Below are 13,147 nucleotides of genomic sequence, written 5' to 3'. Positions count from 1 at the left end.
GATGAGTTTCCTGTTGAATAAATACCCATTAACCCCTTTAATGAAGTTTATCTATAGATTGTATAAATATTTGCTCACCGCATCCAAATGAAACTACAGTTTATGGAGTATGCATGGCTGATTCAGCGTTAAGCAGAATAAGAAATTGATATTTTTATGTACACAAACAAAACAAGAAACACTAAACCAACACGGCAGGCGTGCAGCAACAAATGCTGTAAAAACCCGACCATTCCCAGCAGCCTTTCCTCCCGCCTCTGTGAATTTCTACAACAAACACGATCCTCTCTCAGCCCTTTCTCCCTGATGCTGCTGATCTTACTTCCCTCTGTAGGGCATGCGGCAGGAAGTCGTTTCCGCGGAGCCCCGTGGTCATGTGACCCGCCTTAGGTGCTCTGGCTCTGGCATAAATATTTGATTTCTGTCATTCATTGATCCCTGCTTGTTTGTGACCTGTGCTTGTGAATGCATAGAAGAGGGCTAAGCTTGATGTAAATAATGCATGGAAATGCAGTGTGTGATCAGCAGAGCCCCGTGAATGACAATATTCCACTGGCATTTACATTGGGCTTTGAGTAAACAGTGGCAGGGCGGATGGATACCACCGGAAAGCCTACCTAACACAAACGCCTGTCAGCATTTGAGATGATGTTTAAATCGAGCTTCCAGTGGTATAGTGTGTGTGTGTAACATTGGGTGTGTGTATGGGTATGCATAAGGTACAGCATGTTATAAAGGGCACTCTCAGAGCGCAGGCCTTCACCAAAGCCAATGGTCCACTCTTACGTTATGCAAATCTGCAAACTTCACTGTCAGCATTACTGTTGTTTCTTGTGAAGCAGAAAGTTCAAACCATTTTCCTTAATATATCTGGTGGAGTTTATTGGAGACAATTCACATTTGGATGTGAGCTCTCCCATGAAACCACGGTCCTCGAGCACTCCTTGACCACTGCTTTCTGCATGATGCTCGAGCAGCTTCATGTGCTGGTTACCCCTGACGTTTACTGGTACTTGTGAATGTGTATAGTGATGTGTGGAGTCATCGTATTTCTATGGCCAGCTATGTTTTCTCACTATTGAACTGAACTACCATCTGCTGGATTTTAAGATATATGGCATTTATTCCACCCCATCCCCTTCCAACCTAGTTTCATGAAAATTGGACCAGTAGCTTTTCAGCGATCCTGCTGACAAACTGAACTGAAGACATAATGTCCTTGGTGGAAGTAATGAGTAAGGATGCTTTATATTGAGATTAATCAATTTTATACAAAAAAAACCCAGTTTACTTTGTTGTATTTGGTTAATTTAGCTTCCCTCATCACTGGGTCCTCATGCCTTCGCTTCACAGATTCCGTTGCTCTGGAAATGTTCTTCTACTTGCCTGCTTGTGTGTTTTCAGCACACACATGCTTGGCAGTAGCTTAATGGTAGGAAACAAGCCTGATAAGGAGATTAGTGTTCCTCCTAACGCCTTCTCTAAGCAGCGCTTGGAAGATTTGACTGAGTGCAAAGAAAAACAGCCAAACAGCAATTCAAATCTTTGAAAAATAAGAACTGGAAATCAAAGCCTAGACACAGAATTGATGATCATTGATCCATGTGTCAATATTCTGTAAATATTGTCATTAATATTCAAATTCTATTTTCACGGACAACAGAGAATTAAATAGTTTCTCCCAAACGGGTGGTGCTGGTCCATTCTGAAAAGTAATCAAATGTGTAAATTCTTCCAACATGAACAAAGCAAACAGCCTATAGGCTTGAAAAGGCGCTCGTGTGATTCAGCAGCATTTGGCTCACCTCTGCGGCAGGTACGCCCACACATAGCCTGTCCACAGCAGGAGTGCTCTTCCGAGGGTATACCTGCAGAGAGCAAACAATAAAATGAATCAACCAGGCAGCCGGAGAAAGAGAGAGAAAGAGGGAGAGAAGGCGGGAGGCAGAGGAGGATGGGGAGCAGACAGCGAGAAAGATAGCAGGGACGATAGCATGAGAAAATATGAAGCGATAGGCCAGAGCAGCAGGGAAGAGGAGAGATGGAAGAAGCAGGTGGAAAAAGAAGGAGGGAGGACGCAAATGAAGGAAACTGATTTTAACAAGAGGGGATAATTTGCAACAATCAGAGCGAGCCAGATGGGAAAAGGTATTAAAAAAAAAAAAGTTAGACACTTGCACCGGGGGGGAGGAGAAGAGGGCATGAGCATTAGTATTTCTGACTGCAGTGACAGTATTCATGAGGAAATCTGTCTCCACTTTGAGAAGCACTTCAGTGCCCACAATAACCTTCCACACACACCCAGTATTTCATGTATGGACATGAGCTTTAGGTGCTGCTTCATGCAGTGGTCTCAATATATAAAAAGCATGATGTCCTTCATGTGAAACAGCTCTTGAATAAATCTATCGAACATGGCATGGTATTGACGTGATGCTCGTTACACACTGGAAAACCTAATTGGTGAATGGATATAAAGTAAACAAAGTACAGGGACAACTTGGAATATTGCCGCTGGTGGTTCTCAGGCTCAGCTGTGCTTTGAGCTGAATGCTAATGTGACGCTAGCATGCCTTTAGCATGTTATAGCAGTACTAAAATATTTCTATGGCCACTTTTTTGGAGAGTGGAAGAGGCTTTGAAACAACAAATATCCTGAGGGGCACGTCAGGGCATTAGCTTCTAAACGCTCCACTATGTGCGGTCACAGGGTAATCACTAACTTTGTGTGTCTGACATTTGGTGATGATTCGGTTCGTCTTGCTGCTGGAAGACAGTGATAAGAGCAGTAGTGAGATCAAAACAGAGTGAATCAAAACAGCAAAACAACGAGCTGGAAGGAGCTAAAAATCTCCCTCAGGCCACGGGGAACTGCATAACTCACATTGCACAGGGAATCAACGAACTCGAGATTCAGCATCTGGCGACTATGAATATTATGCCAAATTTCATGGCAATCGTGTTGATAGTTATTAGTTATGTTGATAGATATTTCACTCTTGACCAAAGTGCAGGCTGACAGACCGTTACAGATCAACACTGCTGTCCCTAAAACTTCTACCACGACTGAAAAAGAAAACTAGACCCCATGGGATGCAGAATCCCATCTCTCCGGACTAAGAAGAGAATAAAACTTGGCATATTCTGACAGTGAGTCGGTATCCTGCTAAGATCACGGCGCAACACTGGAAATGAGAAGGCGGTTGATGTTCCCCACATCTCACTTGAAAACTTTCCATCCACCCTTTTCCCGCTGACCAGCCTCAGCCACGCACATTTGCATTCGAATCTGCATTGTCTGAAAATCTCACCAGAGGAGGTAAAGAAATCCCCCACTTGAAGTGAACATGATTGTTACGATCTTTAAAAAAAAAAAAAAAAAATACAGCAAGCGAACCTTCGACAAAATGAGGCATTTAGTGCATGAGGTGCTTTTCCACATCCAAGACTATGTTCGGGTTTGATATGTTTTCAAAGTGGTTTGAAAGCGGCGTTGTCTTGCTCTAGCATGAAAAGACAAGACAAGGCCTTTGTTGTTGTTGCTGAGTGTGACAGTAAAGACATTTAGCATTCAAAATCAAGGACAGCACTGTGCCCCTTTGAGTTATGAAAAAGTGACTACTGCTGTTTTTGGGTTTTTAAAAGTTGAAAACACAGTTCTCGATGAATTGGTTGCGTGTGTGTGCGTGTGTGTTTACGTGCCTGTATGCCAGTGTCACAGACTGAATCGGTGAACGTTCATTAAAACAGAAAGTGACAGCATACCTTTCACAGTATAAAGGATACATTTCCTGTATAGAATCTCCAGACTAAATATCCACCATTAAAAAGAGTCGGCAGTCCCAGCTGCATGCAGAATGCTACCAGGCAAATGTAAATTTAGAACTGCCACTTCAGGCCTGACAAACAATGACACTGCATTTATTTCACAGTTGGCACATCAAAAGCATTTGATAAAAGCAGGAGTTGCATAGATCCACCATTCTTCCAGTGCCATCTGGCAGCTGCACTCAGTACTTTTCAACCTGGATTACACATACTACTTTTTACTGATAGTTTGCAGTGCTAAAGCTACATCAAAGCAGCAGATACATGTAAGGAGGAAGGCAATTAAAGGATAATTCCCCTCTGACTAGAGCACCACGGCAGCTGTCATGATAAGCAGGGCGACGTCTAATCAGATGAGACAGTTGAGAGAGTGTGATGGCGGCAGTCGTGCAAACCTAAAATTTGGATTTAGGTTGGAAAATCACAAGCTTCAAAACACCAAATGCTCTAGCATGGGTAGTAAGCCATGACACTGACCCTGCTTTATTAAAAATGACTCTCCAATATATGGTCCTTTCATTCCACATATGGCTCACAGCAGTATGCGGCGCTATGCCGAGGTACCGAATAGCATCGTTTCACAACCTTTTTTTTGTTTGATGTGCCACCACAGCCCAATCAGGTTCACTCATTTTTTCTCGTTACTTCAAAGCTTTGGTCGAGTACTACTTCCACTTGGCTGAACCTTTCAACTATTAATCCAGTACTTTTAACTATCTAACTTCTCTGCTCACTCACTAATCAGCTTTCACACACTCCTAATTGAAGGACCTGGTCTTAAATTGTTACAACAGACTCAGATGTAACCTGCATAGTAAAGTTAAGCTTCACACCAGTTTAAAATCATGTTGTGTATCTATTTTCCTCCGATATACAAATATGTGGATATATATACTTTTTTCCAAATCATATAATTTCTATTTTTTTTCAAATTAACTGAGCCACTCTTGATTCTTTCCAAGAGTTACTACAAATGCAGACGTACTCCTGGTCGGGAATCATTGCCCAAGGGGATTTATAATTTGTTGATGAGGGAATGAAAAGAGAAAAATACAAAAGAATACAAATTGCATTGTGAGAAAGTAAAAATCATAAAGGAAAGAAAAAAGAATGGCTAAAAGTGCAATTTTTAGGAAAAAAAGAGAGAAATCCAAGAAAAAAAGCCCAGGTTATTTACCACAAGACTGCTCTGTGAATGTTTTTTGTAACAGAGGACATATATATCGATATATATATCTTGGTGGACAAAGGCAGCCTTTCTGTAACCAACAACAACAGAGAGCTCTTGTCAAACGAGTCTCATCTGAACCACTTATATGCTCAGAGTGCACATTAACACGAGCACACTTGCAGCATGCCAAGGTGCCACTCGTCACTCATTCGTCACCCACATTCAAACAGCTGTCACAACGTTCTTTAAAACTTGCTCTGTCAACTTAGTGAGTGACTGGAAGGTTAAACTGACAGCACTGGGCCTGGAAACGCTCACAGACGGACAGACTTCCATTCCAGTCTCCATCGATTACAGTGCAGACGCTAACGCAGCAGCTAAGTGGGGGCCAGCAGGTGGGGCACGTAGGAAAGCGCTCCTGTTTGGAGCAGCAGGAAAAGGAAGGGGCGGAGCAGGAATCTGACACATGATTGATGGCCTGTCGATCGCTTCAGAGGCATGCTTAGATTTATGACAGGACTCAGCCTGTGGCGCATGGCTGCCGAAGCCACGCACTCATTGATCAATTTGTTATCTACATCCCAAATGGATGGGGCACAGCTGTGATGGGAGTCAATGAGGGCACTGCAGGAAGAGTCCTGATGCCTTCTGCCATTGCTATGCTGTTTTTGTGTGATGATGGGCCGCTGTCTCTCATCTCACAGAAATATTGTCAACCATGAAGGTGGGTGTGTGTCTGCTTGTCAACAGCAGAGAAGTTTAATCAGATCTAATCTAATATCCTAAAATGTTTGGTGCTCTCTTAAAGTATTTACAGTAGGGATGAAGTGTTTTTGGTGCATTAAAAAAGTTCCTGACAAGTTTTAGCTGAAAAAGCAGCGTTCCTCTCCACATCTGTTCACCTTGCTAGACGATTTGCAATACATTACCCAACTGTTTTACCTGGTGCTTGTTCGGTAATTACCCCCGGGAGTGTGGCGCACGTCTGTGTCCGTGAGCAATGAGTGAAAGATTAAGTATGGCGAAACTGAAAAGACCGAGGGAGTAAAGGAGCGAGGAAGGCTGGTAAGAAGCAAGAGGCTGTTAGATTGTCCAGCTGTCGGCACTGGAGCAGCAAAGCAGGCTGCTGTGGCGACACTTCCTGCTGCTGCGCCGCCCGCAGGGAGGAAACATCTGCCAATGTATGAAGCGTTAATCTCGGCGGCGTTGAGGCACGCACCGACACAGCACGCTCGACTTCACCTACTGCATGGAGGGAAGGGCCGGACCTGTATAGGAGCGCGGACCTCTACACTCGCAGAAATGCAATCTCGTTTGGTTCTCATGCCCACTTATGGTGTTTGTGAATGTCCACAGCTGCAGACTGGCCATCTGTCTTTCCCATTTGCCTTGCAAACTGAATAATGCAGGTGCAGGAGGAAAACTCTGAAAACTCCTCTCACGTGCACACATCCGCATGCACACATGAAGTGAATTACTGTGTTCAAGAGTCTGAGTGTAGGTTATTACTGTGTAACGTCGGAAAAGAATAAAATTAGAACTGACCACAGAAGTTATTGCAGAAGAAAGAAAAACCCCGCTCTGACTGTGTTTTGCATTCTGCTCTAAAAAGGTCAGCTTATAACAAAGAACAAGAAAAAAGGGAAAATAATGATGAAAAATACACTGTATATAAAGGATAGAATGGAAAGATCATATTAAAAAATAGATATTCAAGTGCTTAAGTGTAAATTGGTATGGTATGGTGTGGTATGTAGGTGGGCTGTGCAATTTTTCAGTATGTAAAAATATAAAATACAAAGAATTGTATATACACTTGAGTGCAAATCTGCAAATGTGCAGGGCAGAGCATAGGTTTTACAAAGGGCAAGACAAGGCCAAGGATATATAGAGGTCAAAGAAAAGAGTTCACCATCCTGATGGCCTGAGGGAAGACAGTTTCTCTCCTTCTGTGTTAGACTCACATTTTATAAAACAAGAAGAGGATAAAACAAGCAAAGCAAACAATCAACATCTGACCCCAAAACATGAAAGAAATGAAGTAAATGATTAAGAGGGAAAAAGCAAATCACGCTCTGTGCACGGCAATCCGAGCCTCACTTCAGCTGGAGCTCAGAAACGATCAGGACAATACCTTAGTGAGGTCACAGATCCTCAGAAGGTCGTTCTGGGCCCTGCCTCCATACACCCGCTCACGCTCCCGAGCAACATCGATATCCTCCTCTTCTGCAGATAATGACTTCCCCGAAATAAGCCTGGCAGGGAGAAGTCAACCACAGTTGGCATAACACCCTTCATTAAAATTAGCATGAACTCGGATGACAAATTATCTCGGTCAAAGTTTAAGCTCAGTGAAACAATCTCTGCAATTTTCATAAGCAGCAGAAGCCACTGGCATTAGTTTCCATGGCAACCCCGCTTTTGGAGTAAGTAAACACTTCAAAAAAAGAAAAAGAAAAGAAAATCAGGTAGTATTTGCCAAACAGATCTGTGGTGCAACAGATGTTTTATATTAAAACAATGAAATATATGAAGTGCATTTCTATTTCAAATGGGGGCGAACAGGAGAGAACAGTTTATCTGACTGAAACAAGTACAAAGTGACAACGTTATTGGAAACATGGGCAGAAACAGTAAGAAAGATTGAAGTGTGTAAGGTCACTTTCAGATGGACAGGAACTTTTTTCTGCTACTTTTGAGCTAATTCACTCTGACATAACAGTTCTTGTCAGCTGCTTTTACCTTGGTTTGCAGAAGAAGTTGTACTGGATGAGGATTGTGACGGCAAACATGACAAGTCCCTCGATGAACATGGCACAAAGGTTCTTTCCCACCATATCCCAGCTGAGTGGGTCCTTGAAACGGTTTTCCCCTGATAAAGAAGAAAGGAGGAAAGAGAAAAAATGGGTGAAAAACTGCAAAAAATACGACAATAAAGAAAGTCAATACACACAGAAAAAGGTAAGTAATTAAAAGCATTATTACTGTGTGTCATTTCACGTTAATTTCCAGCCCTTATCTACAAGCACAGGAGATGATTTCGCAGAAACATTGTCAAAACAAAAAGGAATTACCAGATGTGTGTTTTCTTTCATGGGCGGCCAAATACATCTTTGTCAAAAGTTAGTGGAGAGCTGGAATTTTATCAGCTCTTTGAAGTGTTTTTCAGACGTATTCATTGGTGAAAGCCAGCAGTTTAAAATGCCACTTAGCCTTAAAAATAAAAACTGCTGTCACCTATGTCATGTGAGAAAATCACTTATATCCTGTACTTTTCACGCTGAAGCCTCTTTTGGCTAATGAACACGTAAGTAAACCGCTGACAGCCCCCACTCTAATCATTGTCAATTCTCCCCCTCTCGCTCTCCTCCCTCTCTCAGCTTCTACAACCCTCGAGCCCGAGGGGGCAGAGTGAGGAGACAGGAAAAACGAAAGCGCTTTCAGTCTCATTCTCTGGTAAATAGCCCCTCTCCACACTAGCCCTTTTAGGTTGTGATTGCTTTTCTCTTCCTGCTCTCCGCCACCGCCGCAAATGATTCCTCAAACCACTATTTCCTGCTCCATCTCTCTACAGATAAGACTCCTCTTCCTCTTTCATGTGCCTCTTTGCCTCTTGATGGGCCCCGGCTCCACCTCTTCAGCTCCGTTCCCCTTGTCTCCCTTCTCCTATCTAAATTTAACACATGTAGAGAGAAGAGCTCAAGAGGATGTTTGGGGGCTGTGTTACTGGTCAAACATGTTTTTCTGCTGGTGGGATAAACTAGTATTTTGAATGAAATAGTATAGAGTCACTTGAAAGGAAAGGCATGTTGTTAAGGTTATTTCAGGGTCTAACACATGGTCAAGAGGGATGCACACAAGCACGTTTAAGGTGCATGCGGGTCATGTTAAACACATTCACACTATTCCACTGATCCTATGGTTAGTCTCACATAGGCCGCCCTCTCTACACAGTGCTGAGTCAGCACTGGAGAAAGCTCTGGCTGCACCCATTATCGTTCGGGTCTCAGGGGTCTGGCTTGTTTCTATTGCAGCTGCTAGCTTGTTTACATTCATACCATTAGTGACCAGGTTAGGGTAACTTACCTTTTCAGCATAGATCAGTGTGTAGGATGCTTACTCAGGGGTTGTTATTATACAGTAGTTTCCCGTAGCGACAGTGATTTTACAATGGTAACATGCAGATAACAGATAATGGAAAGCAGACAATGGCAGGCTTATATCCATCTACCACAAAACCAGCACTGCACCAGGATAAGTAGTGAAGAAGACTGCCTGCAAGTAATCTAGTGGATCTAAACCATAGACTGAATAAAACATGGACGTAGTCTCTGCGATCTCAACCATAGGCTTCTAACGAGCCATTGTGAAGCTCAGTGACAGTACCTCCGGCCTCTGCTGTCTCAGCAGTGCCTGACTCCGCCAAACTCCCCACTAACTCAAAAATAAGGGAAAGAGGTGAAGCTTGGGTCGAGCCGAATGACGCCTGGTTACTGAAACCTTCGGCTAGCTATCACTCAAAGCAGCCACGGCCATAATTATTCATAAATTTAAGGCTTAATATAATTGAAAAGATTGAGTTAAATTAAAATACAACTCCCCTTCAGATGCATTGAAGGGGGGATTTGGCTACAGAGAGCAAAAACCATTTAGTACCAGGTTGCAAACATGTATATTTCTGCTGTAAAGTTGGCCATTTTAATATGGGGGTCTATGGGGATTGACTCACTTTTGGAGCCAGCCTCAGGTGGCTATTTGAGGAAGTGCACTTTTTGGCACTTCTGCGCTGGCTACAGTTTTCAGCCCCAGAGGCTGATCAAAAAATTAGGATTAAAAAAAATTGCTTTGCAAATGTTTTATCGCAAGAATACACACAATAGGGAATATTAATTAAAGTGACAAAACTACTCTTTTATCCGCACGGTCACAATTTCACAGTTGCTACACAGTTTAGGACAGGACAGCAATGAGGTTTTGCACTGGTAAATTGGAAGGAAACAGCTGGAAATTGCATGTTTGGGTTCATACAATATGTATTTTAATGCAGTTCTGGTCATATAGGAGGAAATGGACATTTATACAAATAGCTGCGGCACCAATTCATCATCACAGACCGACCACCGAGGCAGCAGAAATTGCATCTGATCAACATTTGATAATGCAGGCGTAAAACTAGTAACCCATTTTTTTTATCAGGAACATGATCAGTGACAACCTGATGATGGAATATTGATGCATATTACTGATGGTAATTTGTGTCAGCCTTGTTAAGTTTGTTCTGGTGAATCACACTGAATGAAAACAGGGCATCTTTAAGTATTGACCTTCACATTTGTATTCTGTTAAGATCATGTTCAAAGCTCTGTTTCAGATCCAAATTACTGTCAACAGAGTGAGACTTTCTGTGAAAATGTATCAGCGTCGCATCTTAAAATGAGACAGACTGCTGCTGTGACATCAAAATATAGTCGCTTGAGTCAAGCTCCACTTGGCAGATGTTTTCCTTTGTCTTAGGAAAATATAATCACATTAAACCAACTGAATCACTAGAATACATTTCATACTCTCGTTATGTTCATAGCGGTGGTGGCCTCTTACCAAAACTGATGAAGAACATCGCCATTGCCTGGTTCTTGGCCATGTCAATTAGCCCTCTGCCCAGACAGAAATGCGGGAATATCAGCAGCACCTGCTTCATTATGTCGTTGATGTAGGTGACATTCTGTTGAGGAAAATGCACAAAAACACACAGACTCAAGATCCAAATTCGTGGTATGCAAAAGGTTTAAATATTTATGCGGCACAAGCCCAATATGTTGACTCGCCACCTTGAATCAGCAGGGCCAGCGGCATGAGAGGTTTAGAAGACAGTGTGTGGCGCCCAGACGCAAGCGTGGATAATTACCAAACATCCTGCACTCCGTTCGCATGCTGCGCGCTGTTGTGTTGCAGGGCGCCACATGGCACGCTGAGGGAGCGCGGACCGTCGAAGTTCATCCACCTTCTTATTGTCTGGGTTTAGCAAATGACAGGGAGCGCGCCGCGTGATCTGCGAGGGAACTCACATGCGGTATGTGCAGACACAAACTGATGAGGTGGTGCTCAGGTAAGCAGGAGGAGCACACAGAGACCAGAAAGACGGAGCTGAAAAGTTCCCATAAAATGTGGGAACACCTACAGGCGCTCTCTGTGTGTCCGCCTCTTTTTCTTTCTTTTGATACTGTATACAAGAACAAAGAGACACCCGAGCACAAAGCCAAAGTATACTGTGTCGCCGTTTCACAAGGCATCCATAAAAGGCTAGTCTTATCTTGACAGGGCATTTCCTGGCTACAACTTGTCTTTCTCCCCAAAATTGTACTGTCCCTTTCTCCCTTTCCTCCTCCCTCTGGCTGCAATTTGACGGCAGCCCAGCGGAGCACAAAAGAAATAATTAATTAAATAACGCCACAATGGACGGGGCTGCGACAAACTGGCTCAAATAAGGGGGGAAGTACAGTAAGTCAGGGAGGGAGGAAGGGGCGAGAGAGGGAACGGCAGGGAGATAGAAGACAAAATATTACTACGTTTGGCGTGGCGTGACGTTCAAAAGAAAGTTCATGCATTATGCATACTGCTTCATTGCAGGAGAGTCTTCAAAGCTCTTGCATACATGGAGGGAGACTATAAATTCATCATTTCCATTTTTTAGGCGAGCCTGAGCGAAGAGTGGGAGGGGCGGGGGTGGCGGTGCATTTTGTTAAAGCTGTGTGCAAGATTTCCAGACGATGGCCATTATTGTCACTGAATTCATTCGTGGCTGTGCGTGTAACCGCTCTGTGATTTATTAGTTTCACTGAGTAAGCTTTCAATTGGCAGCTGAGGATGAGCGCATGCAGCCTTATGAGTCAGCCAGCTTTAAAAAACAATCCAAATGCCAGATTTAAAGATATCTTTGTCAAGTAAGTTTCCTGGATGTCTGCATACATTTTAGAGGAATAGTTCCATTATGTAGAAATATGGGGTTATTGGCTTTCTTGCAAAGAATTAGATGAAAAGACTGATACCACTGTCATGTCTGCAGGGTAAATATATAGTCAGAGCCAGCAGCCAGTTAGCTTAGCATTAAGACTGAAAACAGGGAAAAACATAGCCTTGCTTTGTCTAAAGGTAGCAAAATCCACCAACCAGCCTCTTTGCAGCTCCCTAATTAACATGTTATATCTTTTGTCAGCAAGCTGCTTGTGTCTCCACAGGTTCCCCAGCAACTGGTCCTGGCTAAGAAATAGACTGGCACATAAACCCCAGTGAAACAGCTTTAGTTTTTGTAGGGAAAAAAAAAACAAGATACAAAGTGGCAATTAGCGAGCCAGGTTAGCTGTTCCTGTTCTTAATGCTAAACTAAGCTAACCGCCTGCTAGTTCTATGTTTAGCACACAGATGTGAGAGCGGTGCAAACCTCATCTTGGATAGTCTAAAATCAACATTTATACAGCCCAGCAATTTAAAAACAATCACTGTTTTGTGTGGAAGAAGCTTGTCTTTTCGCAACATTTCTATATTACTTTCCTATTCAGAGCACATCATAAAAGGGTACGCAGGCCAAAAAGAAGAAAACAATCTCACTTCATCTTTTCCCCTCGTGGCAAAACATACAGTAATGTTCAAGATCCAAGAGTGGGCACAGGCATATGTGAGATGTTTTTTTTTTGCATGAGTAGGTGGTCACTGGCCTAGTTTCTCTCAGGCAGATATGAAAGCGCGATGAAAAAGGCCTCATTGATCATGATGTCAAAGCAAACCTTCAGATGTCCGGCAATGTGTTCAACAAGAATTCATCACACCTTTTATCTACATTTACACATTCGCTTGAAGACGAAAGGGTACAAAGAGCTGCAATGACAATTCAGCGCTAAGACTAGACTGTGAATGTAGACGGGAGATCATTCGAAAAATGTGTTCCTGTCATCGATCAGTACATCGGGATTCATAATATAGGGGGATTCATACAGTTATAATTTATTGCTCCGTTTGTTCTTATTTGCACCCTTATTGTTCTTATTTTGCACCTTATTGTTCCTATTGTTCTTATTTCCGCCTCCATTTGCTATTTGCACCCCCTTGTGTGATTTGAAGAGCTTCTGTAAGAGTGAATTTCTCCATTGTGAA

General features: G+C 42.9%; 1 protein-coding gene across 1 annotated transcript in view; it reads right to left on the bottom strand.

Annotated features, from left to right (window-relative positions):
- Positions 1-13,147, bottom strand: part of LOC121626768 (phospholipid-transporting ATPase ABCA1-like) — a 133,449-nt gene that overhangs the window by 22,470 nt on the left and 97,832 nt on the right. Inside the window, exons 39-42 of the mRNA XM_041965438.1 lie at positions 10,598-10,721; positions 7,742-7,871; positions 7,134-7,254; positions 1,806-1,868 (exon numbers count right to left, since the gene is read on the bottom strand). Of these exons, the coding sequence (XP_041821372.1) occupies positions 1,806-1,868; positions 7,134-7,254; positions 7,742-7,871; positions 10,598-10,721 (438 nt within the window). The remainder of the gene's footprint in view (positions 1-1,805; positions 1,869-7,133; positions 7,255-7,741; positions 7,872-10,597; positions 10,722-13,147) is intronic.

The sequence above is a fragment of the Chelmon rostratus genome, chromosome 23, assembly GCF_017976325.1.
Source record: "Chelmon rostratus isolate fCheRos1 chromosome 23, fCheRos1.pri, whole genome shotgun sequence".
NCBI classification, from domain to species: Eukaryota; Metazoa; Chordata; class Actinopteri; order Chaetodontiformes; family Chaetodontidae; genus Chelmon; species Chelmon rostratus.
This window is presented reverse-complemented; position numbering and strand designations above follow the sequence as displayed.